General features: G+C 39.2%; 1 protein-coding gene across 2 annotated transcripts in view; it reads right to left on the bottom strand.

Annotated features, from left to right (window-relative positions):
* PDSS2 (decaprenyl diphosphate synthase subunit 2) overlaps positions 1-12,363 on the bottom strand; it is a 305,156-nt gene that overhangs the window by 180,032 nt on the left and 112,761 nt on the right. For both annotated transcript variants that reach the window (XM_023205943.3, XM_023205945.2), the window contains exon 2: positions 7,387-7,521. In XM_023205943.3, the coding sequence (XP_023061711.1) occupies positions 7,387-7,521 (135 nt within the window). The remainder of the gene's footprint in view (positions 1-7,386; positions 7,522-12,363) is intronic.

The raw sequence follows: 12,363 nt of genomic DNA, 5'->3' as shown, positions 1-12,363 counted from the left end.
ACCAGCCTGGCCAACATAGTGAAACCCAGTCTCTGCTAAAAATACAAAAAAATTAGCTGGATATGGTAGCACATGCCTGTAGTCCCAGCTACTCGAAGGCTGAGGCAGGAAAATCACTTGAACTCGGCAGGCAGAGGTTGCAGCGAGCCAAGATTGCATCACTGCACTCCAGCCTGGTGACAAAGTGAGGCTCTGTCTCAAAAAAAAAAAAAAAAATTTCCCTGGACATTCTGCAACACCTTTTAAATGTTGTGTTATATTTTGGTATTTGTATGTGTGTGTGTGTGTGTGTGTGTGTGTGCTATTCCACTAACACTTTTCTTTTTTTTTTTTTTGAGACGGAGTCTTGCTCTGTCGCCCAGGCTGGAGTACAGTGGCTGGATCTCAGCTCACTGCAACCTCCGCCTCCCGGGTTCACGCCATTCTCTTGCCTCAGCCTCCCGAGTAGCTGGGACCACAGGCGCCCGCCACCTCGCCCGGCTAATTTTTTGTATTTTTAGTAGAGACGGGGTTTCACTGTGTTAGCCAGGATAGTCTTGATCTCCTGACCTCGTGATCCGCCTGTCTCGGCCTCCCAAAGTGCTGGGATTACAGGCTTGAGCCACTGCGCCTGGCCCTGACCAATACTTTTCTTTTCCTTCTTTAAATATATTATATTGCTTCACATAATAACTAGCTTAAAAATTAAGATTGTTTCATGAAGAGTGCTTTAGAAAGTCTGATTATAGCTCACATCCTGAACTACAGGTTGCAAAGGACATAATAAACTGCCATCCCTTTAAGTCATGGTCCATGTTAAACTACTCTGTAAGACTTACACTGTAAAACATGTGTTTCAAATGTTTGTTTCAGTCTGAAACACTTATGTTATACAGAAGATCCAGTCATCCAGATAGAGATTTAAATGAATACTATGTTCAAGGCATTGGTGAGCTATAAAGGTATACATAGCTAAGTGTCTGCTCTGAAGGAGTGGGAAACCTAATAAAGACCATGAAGCAGCATGACTGGGGTCTGGAATGGCAATAAGAAACCACATTTGTGAAGCATATTCTATGTATGAGGCACTGTTCTAAGGGTTCTTGATGTATTAACTTATTTAATCCACCTGATAGACATATGAGGCACAGAGAGGTTATCTAACTTGTCTGGGGTCACACAGCTAGTAAGTGATGAAACAAGAATTTGAACCCAGACAATTTATAACCAATATATATATTTCTTCCTCTACTTGACTACTTAATATGGGACCTTAGAAAGTTACTTCACCTTTCTGAGTTTCAGTTTTCTCATTGGTGAAACGGTTATTTCTTTTCTTTTCTATTTCAGTAGAGATGGGGTTTCACCATGTTGGCCAGGCCGGTCTCGAACTCCTGATCTCAAATGATCTGCCCACCTCAGCCTCCCAAAGCGCTGGGTTTACAGGTGTGAGCCACCGTGCCCAGCCTGAAACTGTTATTTCTGCCTCACAGAGTTCTCATTAGGATTCAAAGTTAGGCATGCTGATATAAAGAAACATTTACCCAACTTTTGCAGCTTTCCACAAGGTGTACTACTACTGACAGGGGCCAATGGGTTCTGTAGTCAAATGACTAGGAAACAATATCTCACAGTCATGATACATAAATCTGTACCTAACTCCTGAGAATTCTTAAATGAAGGAATCTTTCTAACTCTGTTTAACCTGGCATGCCCACACTTATTTGATCCCAGAACCCTTTGTCTCACTGAACACCTAGTTACAACTTTAGCTCTGGAAGAGAAATTGGTAAATGCTGACAAGAAAAAGGCACGAAATCAAAGGACCCAATGGGTTCAAGTCTGGTTCAGCGAATTTTTAACTGCTTGCTATGGGCAACAGCTCCACTGCCTCTCCAAGTCTCTGCTTTCCCTCTCAGCTTTTGCCTAGACTACTTCAATAATTCTCTGGCTGACTCTCTTATCTTGGACCTCACCTCTCAGGGTCACCTTCTAAGCATCATAGCATAGATACAGTAACATGACCCCTTTTGCTTAAACACCTTTGTGATAATAGCTAAGAATAAGAGCAAACACTTACAGAATGCTTACTATGCCATGCATTATTCTACTCACTTGTTTAATTCTGAAAACATTCTGTGAAGTACCCACTGAGGCGCGGCTACTAGGTGGGGCAGTCAGCTTCCAGATTCCAAGTCCACTCTGCTGTCTCTTGAACTCCCCACAATTTCTCCAGGATATCACCCTAATTCCTCAGGCCCTTCCACAGTCTGACTTCAACCTTTCCTTTCCACCTCATCTTCATTCCCTACTTCTGATATATGAGTTTCTAGGGCTGTGAGGCTGGCCTGTAGATGGCTGCCTTCAGTTCACAGGGCATTCTCCCTGTATATGAATATCTGTGTCCAAACTTCCCCTTTTTATAAGGATGCCAGTTATATTGAGTTAGGGCCCATTCTAATTACCTCATTTTGACTTGATTAGCTCTATAAAGATCCTTTCTCCTAATAAGGTCATGTTGTGAGGTACTAGGGTGTTAGGACTTCAGCAAATGAATTTCGGGAGGATAAAATTCAATCCATAATACCTGCATACATAATAAAGCTAGTCACTTTTCCATAAATTCATACAATCATGTAACAGTTACGTACTGAGTGCCTATTAATTACAATGTTGGTACTGTTCTGGGCCCTGCTAGGTACTTCTATATCCCACAAAGATGTGGGGTATAGAAGCTGGGTACAGTGGCGGGCACCTGTAATCCCAGCTACTCGGGAGGCTGAGGCAGGAGAATTGCTTGAACCTGGGAGGCAGTGGCTTCAGTGAGCCAAGACTGCGTCACTTCACTCCAGCCTGGGTGATACAGCGAGACTGTCTCAAAAAAAAAAAAAAAAAGGAAAAAGGTAACATTTGCTGTTGTCAACAGAGAAACTCTAAAATTTAAGTGGCTTAACAAATCAGTTTTTCTTCTCATACATCTAGTCTGTATGGATGTTCCTGATGGGCAGGTGACTTTCTTTCAAGAGTGATTCAGGGACACAGGCAACTTGTATCTTGAATGGCTCACTTCCCAGATCATCTGCTTACAGAGTATTACAAATGCAACATTTTTATGGCCAGGAAATAGTAAATATCACTTCTACTCCTACTCTATTGGCTAGATCTCAGTCACATGGCCAGTCACCTGCATGGGAAGCTGAGAAATGTAGTCCAGCCGGGTACTTGAGAAGAAAAGAAAATGCGTTTGGCATACTTGTTTCAGTCTCTTCTACCAGTTAAGACAGTCTGGGAAACTTCAGGAAATGAAAGTAGAGTGCAAATATGTTCAGTCTGTGGCCTGCTTTTAACTACTAGTTAGAAGAGAAGATTGAGTCAGTTCTTGATAACACAACCAAGAAAGCAGAACTATCAGCCAAAATATTCACGTGAATTTCTGTAAACTTAATAATCATATCATGAGAAAAATCTATACTTTTTAATATTATACATGATATATTGTAATAAACTATCTTTTGTACACAAAATAAAAATATGTTATTACTAATAGAATGGGAAGTTGTAAACATTTTCTTGATTGTGGCTAGGGATAATTGTAAATTTAGTAATACTTTTTTGACTGGCTTTGCAATCAATTTTTTAAAAGTCAAGGTTAGTGGAATAAGCCTAAATAAAGCTCACAGTCTTGTTGGCAAAAGGCTATGGTGAACGTTTATGGTACATTTTTATAAATGTGGCTTTCCTGCCCGATTTTCAAAATGTAGTTATTACATTTTAGTCTAAATTCTGTCTCTCCTGGCTGTTATTACTTCACTAGACATCCACAGCACCAATTATATCCTTAGGCGAAACAAAAGAGATCACCCTAACTCCCATTTGGTCCTTCAGGTAATTTACTTAGGTCCCACTGTCTGACATCAAAGTCAAGTTTATGAGAGAAAAAATACCAACAAGGTAAATCCCAGTAGTTTGGAGGTGAATTAAAAAGCTCCCAAATCAGTACTTCCCTCAAATGTTAAATAATTCACTGTGGCATTATAGATACAAGCCTCCAGCAAAAGTTACACTTGAACAATTAAGGAAGCAAGAGCTAAACAAATGACTTCAGGGGTAGAAAAACAAATTCATGGTTTCTCAGAGTACTATACTAAATTACTTTTTCACATTAACAAGTGTGTAAAACACCCAAACACCCCAATGACTTACTAAATGAAGTTTGATTACAGAAAATAGCCTGGGTTTACATGCCAGGATTATTCCCTAAATGTAATTGTGGATTTTGTACACTTGAGTATAAAGCCCATTTATGTTATTTGGAAAGGTTTCATGTTCACAGTGTACCCCTACTCTTTTCCAAATTTCTTTTAGTCAACTTGGTTGGATTACAATGACCATCTACCAACATGTTACGTGAAGGACCAAAAGCAATGAAATTGTTTCCTAAAGGCTAGATGAGAACTTAGAAACACAAGGTTAGATCACAGTGCACCATGTGCATACAGATTAATAGTTCCTGCTGAGTAGAAAGAGTATAGACACTTTGAGATAAAAATGGGATTTCAATCCCAACTGTATCACTTTCTAGCTAAAATATTTCAGATAAGTCTTAACCTGAGTATTAGTAATCTCTTCTGTAAAATGGGAATAATTTACTTATGTAACAAATATTTATTGAATATTTACTATGTATCAAGTAGTATTTTGCAAGGATTATTTTAGGATTAGAGATAAAAAAAATAGTAGGTGCTCACTATTTATACGTGTAGCTATCCAAATGTACAAGCAGATGACTAATAAGAAAGGGGCAAAGTCAACAGTCTGAAAATCAATGGAATTCCTAACCAAAAACAGAGATACACGGGATACAAGGCAATGTGAGGTCCATTTGCTTTCCAGGGACTAAGAGGTAATTAGTACTCATTCTAAATTTTTATATATTTTCTCTACCTACCTCAACTAAACTTAGCCAAGAGTTTTCTACAAAACTTACAAGGTAAACTTTTTTTTTTTTTTTTTTTGAGACAGGGTCTCATTCTGTTGCTCAGGCTGGAGTGCAATGGTGTGATCTTAGCTCACTGCAACCTCTGCCTCCAAGGCTCAAGGGATCCTTCCACCTCATCTTCCTGAATAGCTGGGACTACAGGCACATGGTAGCATTTTTTATATTTTTTGTAGAGACGGGGTTTCTCCATGTTGCCCAAACTGGTCTTGAACTCCTGGACTCACATTATCCATCTGCCTCAGCCTCCCAAAGTGCTGGGATTATGGGCATGAGCCACCAAGCCCGGCCTCTAAGGTAAACTTTTGAGCTCTAATTCAAGCATTTTTGGGGGAAATGCTTGGGGAAGCATTTTGGGGAAGGATGTAGATGTACTAAAGATGTGACAAAGAGTTTTCCATTTAAAAGTTTTTAAAGATATGCTTACAAGATGACTTTTTAAAAACATACTAATTTAATGCTAGTGTGATCTATAACTGAAATACATACATATTTTGAAATAGACTAGAAAGGTAGAATGGAATCAAGAAAAAAGAAAAACAACAATGAGGTTTGGAGGGAAGATGAGAACTACAGTTAGAGCTTCAGCTCTCCCCATTACAAGCTGTGTCACCAGAAAAAGCCTCAAAATTTTTGAATCTGTTTTCTTGAGTAAAATAAGCTTAACAACTCTTACTATTGCATTATTATAAGAACCAAATGGAATAGCTGTCATAAAAATGCTTAGTAACCTAAAAGCACTAAACAAATATAAACCATTTCAGAGTGAATAGGTGATCACAAGATATCCCTTATAGTGAAGGGTATTTGTATGAATGAATGGTAAAAGGTTTACAAAAAATTATATTGGCTGGAGGAATGGGCATTTGTAGTCACAACAGTAATCTTTTTGCTTGCTTGCTAAATGAGGAAGGATCATTGAATTTCTGGCTGGCAAGCAACAGTAATCCCTAAATATTATGGAACAGAAAACATTTATGGACAAGACCACTAGAAATAAAATTTTTTTAAAAAATCTATTTTTAAAGTAAATCAACAAGGTCAATTAGCCATAAGTCCAAGTTCCTAGAAATGCTTCTTTTTTTTTTTTTTTTGAGATGGAGTCTTGCTCATCACCCAGGCTGGAGTGCAGTGGCGCGATCTCGGCTTACTGCAAGCTCCACCTCCCGGGTTCACGCCATTCTCCTGTCTCAGCCTCCCGAGTAGCAGGGACTACAGGGGCCCGCCACCTCGCCCGGATAATTTTTTGTATTTTTTAGCAGAGACGGGGTTTCACCGTCTTAGCCAGGATGGTCTCGATCTCCTGACCTTGTGATCCGCCCGCCTCGGCCTCCCAAAGTGCTGGGATTACAGGCGTGAGCCACCGCGCCCGGCCAGAAATGCTTCTTTTTGTGAGGAAAATTTCCTTATCACCTATATTGTTAGGGTGGTTTTAATTTCATATGCCAAAGTCTAACTGTTGATTGTTACATCTATATAGGCTTTTAATACAGTGCCAAGCATATTGCTAGAATTAAATAAAATTATTGCTGACATACTGTTACTAAAAATATATCCAGTGATTTTTTTTAAACAAAACTGAAAATTTTATTTTATGTGCAGCAAAATATAATACATATTTACAAATTTGTTTTTCAATCTAAATGCATGAGATGTAAACATTTTTTTATTCCAATAACCAGTAAAAAAGTAGACTATAGCTCTTAAAATGATAGCAGCATCAATCTTTATACAATGAGGTATTATTTTATCTTATTTTATTTTGAGATAGAGTCTTGCTGTTACCCAGGCCGGAGTGCAGTGACACGATCACGGCTTACTGCAGGCTCAACCTCCCTGGCCTCAAGCAATCCTCCTGCTTTAGTCTCCTGAGTAACAGGGACTACAGGCACATGCCACCACAACTAGCTAATTTTTAAATTTTTTGTAGAGATGAGGTCTCACCTGTTGTCCAGGCTGGTCTCAAACTCTTGGCCTCAAGTGATCCATCAGCCTTGGCCTCCCAAAGTGTTAGAATTACAGGTGTGAGCCACTGTGCCTGGCCAACAAGGTATCATTTTGAGTAGATTTAAAAATCATAAATCCTGAACTAAGTGGCACAGAGCTCTCCACAGAGACACAATAATACATCATAAGGCGAGGGAGAAGTGATGAACAGAAAATTTTAAATGCCCAAGGTAGAAATGAAAGTATTTCACACAAATGTGTGAAGAAATTTACCAGAGTTATGTGTAGAGTTAGCCAAGACTATCACTCACTACAAACAATAAAAATCCATTTTTAACCTTATAATATATTTTAATCTATCTTTGAATCAGAGAATGACAAAGAATGGTGATTTTCACTGACCTCTGTCCAGTAAAAGAAAACACGACGTAGAGAGCAATGTCAAATGACTAAATTCTTCTTACCATGAGTAGATCCCACTGACCATGTCATAGTTCTGACATGAAGTGTTCACGCTGCTGGGCCCAGCTGCTTTAGAGATAAGGAGCACCACCAAGCCCCTCAACTGGAGGCTATTCCGGCTGTCATGTACAAGCCCCCTGAAAACAAGTAAAGAAGGAAGAGGATTAATACACACTCACAAGATCATCAGATAACTTAGAAAACTGCTACAAAGATGCCCACACTTCTAAAACTGGACAATGAGACTGACTGAAAAGAAACAGGGTCAGGGAGGAAAATTAATGTGAGGATGCCATGAGTTCAGGAAACAACTAGAGAAATCTATGGCTGGGCTGTTGTTGTTGTTGTATTTTTTGAGACAGGATTTTGCTCTGTCATCCAGGCTGAGTGCAGTAGCACAATCTCAACTCACTACAGCCTCGACCTCCTGGTCCTAAGCGATCCTCCCACCTCAGTCTCCCTAGTAGCTGGAACTATAGGCGTGTGCCACAATGCTCAGCTAATTAAAAAAAAAAAAAAAAAAAAAGAGTCAGAGTCTTGCTATGTTGCCCAGGCTGGTCTTGAACTCCTGGACACAAGCAATCCTTTGGGAGGCCTTAGCCTCCAAAGTGCTGAGATTACAGGTGTGAGCCACCATGCCCAGCCCATGGCTAGTTTTAAAAGTGACAATCTCACTGGTGGCAGTGGCTCACGTCTGTAATCCCAGTGCTGTGGGAGGCCAAGGTGATCAGATGAGTCTAGGAGCTTGAGACCAGCCCATACAAGATGGTGAAATCCTGTCTCTACAAAAAATAGAAAAATAAGCTGGGCATGGTGGCATGTGCCTGTAGTCTCAGCTATTCAAGAGGCTGACGAGGGAGAATCACTTGAGGCCAGGGTTGGGGGGGTGCTGAGGCTGCAGTGAGCTATGATGGCGCCACTGCACTCCAGGTGGGGAGACGGATTGAGACTCTGTTTAAAAAAAAAAAAAAAAGTGACAATCTCACATTTGAGGCTTGCTCTCTCCTCTGTCTGGGTCTCCCCACTGTCTATACCCTATCTCACAATCTTAATCATTTGCTCTGGTAACAAGAAGAACCCATAGTCTTAAACTGTTTGTGACAGTTGATAGAAAATGACATATAAATCACATTGCTTGGATGAAGTGATACTATTTGGTGATGGTGGTGATAAACAGGAGTAGTAAAAAATGATTTGTTTTCACAGGTAGAGAAGAAGCTCAGAGAATGAAAGGATTAAACCAAATTCAAAAGACTCAGAAATTTATTTGATAAGTAAATGAAAGTGAATGCCATAGCAAAAATGTTGCCATTTCTTATTACTTACAAGCATTATAATTCTAGGCAACAACAAGGCTTTAACTTAGAATGTGGCATATCATTTGCCATGAGGACTGAACTTTTATAATTTCTGCTATACCTGAAGCTAGAAATACTTCCCAGGAATATATTTTCTTTTTAAAGTATTATAAATGGTTGCCATACAAGAACTAAATGGCATCATTTTAAAAAATTAGAAAACTATGGGCAATATATTACAGTAAAGTCATATTCAGAACAATGCTCATGAACACTAATCAAATAGATTACAGCACACATAAATAATATACAAGTACAGTTCTTGAATGTTGTAAGAAAATATTAAAAATCAGTGTTATAATACTTGACTGAATTATCAAGGCTTCCTTGTTGAGTTTTTGAACAAAGAATCAATTTAAATTAATTAAGGTAACATAACCAAAAATAATGAGTTAGTCCATTACTTAAGAAAAATCTTGGTTGGGTACGGTGGCTCATGCTTGTAATCCCAGCACTCTGGGGGGCTGAGGGGGTTGGATCACCTGAGCTCAGGGGTTCGAGACCAGCCCAGCCGATATGGTGAAACCCCATCTCTACTAGAAATACAAAAATTAGCCAGGCGTGGTGGCGGGCACCTGTAATCTTAGCTACTCAGGGGGCTGAGGCAGGAGAATTACTTGAATCCAGGAGATGGAGGTTGCAGTAAATTGAGATCGAGCCACTGCACTCCCAGTTTGGGTGACAGAGCGAGACTCTGTCTCCAAAAAAAAAAAAAAAGAAAAGAAAAAGGAAAATCTTTGCCCCTCCAGCCTCCCAACAGAAATTCTTAAAAGGGCCCCCTTTTACCTTTCATTAGTTTCAAAATAAGACAAATCATTAGGTTCTCTGCAAAGTAACAGCTGTAGTTTTCTCTGCCTATATTTTGTTCTTAACCAAGTAGGCAATCTTCAGCAAGTTAAAAGGGTTTTAACTGATTTTTAAAAAGAAATCCTAATTTCCTAGGAAAAGGAAGTTAAAGTAATACAGTTACATCACAACAGAAACAAATAATCATCAGAAACGTCCCAAACTCTTTACTGTCATGTAACAATTTGCTTAAATCCTATGACCCTGAATTTTAGGGAGGTTGGGAGGCATCCTATTATGGAACACGAAAATGTAAAAGAAGAGCTTTTAAAATATTTTTTTGCTAGAATTACAACTTTTAACTTAGGCTACTAGATTCTTATTTATGTATTACCTACAGTGAATCTTTATTCTTTCTTTCTTTTACAATAAAGAGAAGGTCTGAACTGGCTTTCAATTCTAGAAAAGGAAGAGAAAGAGGGGTGTGTGTGTGTGTGTGTGTGTGTGTGTGTGTGTGTGTGTTTGGGGCTGGGCCTGGTCAGGGATTAAGGATATGATATAGCAAGAACTCTAAGAGGTGAACCTTGAGACAAGTCTGACCAAATCACACAGATTAAATAGCCCTGACAACAGTTTTAACAATATCTTCAAACTTCTCAGAAACAGGACCTTTCACATACAACACACACAAAAACTAATAATAATAATAGCAGTAGCAAACACATATATTGTGCGTTATATATTGCTTTCTATATGTCAGGAACTGTTCTACATGTTTTACTATATATTAACTAAATTAATTCACAACTCTAAGAGGAGGGTACAACAATTACCCTGATTTTACAGATGGGGAATGAGGCACACAGAGAAATCAAGTAACTTGTCTAAGGTACCATACCTGGTAGGTGGTAGAACCATGAGAGAGCCAGGATTTGATCCCAGGCCAACAGGCTCTATCTAGAGTCTACATACACTTTTAAACATTATGCTATGTAGTGATGCTCCATCTGCTTCCTTTGTACAAAACCATTTGCTACATCAAATTAGAACAGTTGGCTTTAGAACCAGACAAGCCTAGGTCTGAAAAAGTCTTCTGTTATTCACTAGCCGTGTGTGTGACTCTAAGGCTATGACCTCCTGTATAAAATGAGGGTAACGATGTCTACTTTTCATAGTCATTGTATGGAAGAGACAACATAGGCCAAAGTACATAACACTGTGGAAGTACACGGTCGGTGATCAAGCAGTCAGCAAATTACATTCTCTTTCCTTGTTACTTTTTTTGTGATCTATTTTTTCTCCACTCTTACATTTTCTTTCTTCTACTCTCTTTCTCCTTGTAACTCTCAAAAAGTCTTCCCCACTCTACTAGCATATATAATCTCCTATGTTATTTACTTTTCTACCTCCCCAAATAACAAAAGTTAAGGAAATCTTCCCACCACCCCCCAATCATTATTATCCTTATCTCAATGATAATAATGAAACACCCCTTTCAGAATGCATTACTGAAAAGGTCAGGAAAAGAAGCTGTAATGAACTGGGTGACAAAAATTAAGAGAACATTCAGAAAAGCACACCTTCTGACCATTAATTTTCACATAAGTCAGTGGTTTAACAATCTGGAGGATAGACTAACAGCTTGAGCAAATTAAACAACTGTTTCCAAAACACCATTTCTTTAAATTCACTTCATTAATATTCCTAAAAACACAGTACTGAAATAAGTGGATAATGCCTACACTCAAAATTTAGCTCACAACCAAAAGAGAATACGAAATTTTGCTTCTGAGCAAACAAAAACAAAAACAAACAAACAAACAAAAAAACCCATGGAATTCTAAACTTACAGAGATAATATGTTTAATGTAGCACAGGTCATATTTCATCTGGAACACTCTAATTTTTTCTCAGTGCTTCTCTTAAGAGACCCTGACAAGCTATAGCATAACCAGAAAATAGTGACATCACATGCCACCACATCTGTGAATGCCTGCTTAGAGGTAAAGTTGGTGTTCTCGAACTTATTCAGTCAAAAGTGTACTGAATGCTCACTACACGCCAGGCTTGGTGCTAAACAGACAGTGGAGAATATGATGAGGAGCACTGTTAAGATGTGGCCTCTCTTCTTGTGGATAGCAGTGTGGATTTAAAAATCACAGTAAAATGTGGCATGAATTGTTTTAGGGGAAGAATAAGGGCTGTGGGAGCACACAGAAGAAGCAACTAACACAATTCACGGGATGTCAAAGAGACTTCCACAAGATCTAAAGGATGAGACGGATGTAGCCAGGGGATCTGGGGCAGGGGTGAAAGTGTTCTGAAGAGAGAAGCAGTTATGTGTGGAGGTCTGAAGGAGAGAGAGGAGGACACAGTTGTTTCTAGAGCCAATGCGGCAGGAACACAGTACATAAAGGAAGAACTGAGGGAAATAAATCTGGAGGGGCACAGGAGAGTTGTCTGTTCTTTTAAAAGGGTTCCCTATGGAGAGGAGATAGATCTACTAAGTATTAATTTTTTTTTTCTTTCAGAGACAGGGTCTTGCTATATTGACCAGGCTACTTTTGAACTCTTGGCCTCAAGTCATCTTCCGGCCTGGCCTCCCAAAGTGCTGGGATTACAGGGGTGAATCATTGAGCCAGGCGGTAAGTATTACTTTAGAGACCAATGCTAATGGACAGAAACTATAACAGGCCAATTTTGGCTCAAAATAAAGAAATAAAAACAGAGCAACCTCTGGTAATGCTGAGCTGCTTGTTACTAGAGATGTTTAAGAAGCTGCATGGACTCTGACATAACACATTAGAGAGAAGCCTGGAATATGTGACATCTGAG

The sequence above is a fragment of the Piliocolobus tephrosceles genome, chromosome 5, assembly GCF_002776525.5.
Source record: "Piliocolobus tephrosceles isolate RC106 chromosome 5, ASM277652v3, whole genome shotgun sequence".
Lineage (NCBI taxonomy): Eukaryota > Metazoa > Chordata > Mammalia > Primates > Cercopithecidae > Piliocolobus > Piliocolobus tephrosceles.
Note: the sequence above shows the minus strand (reverse complement) of the source record. Positions and strands in the feature narration are given on the sequence as shown.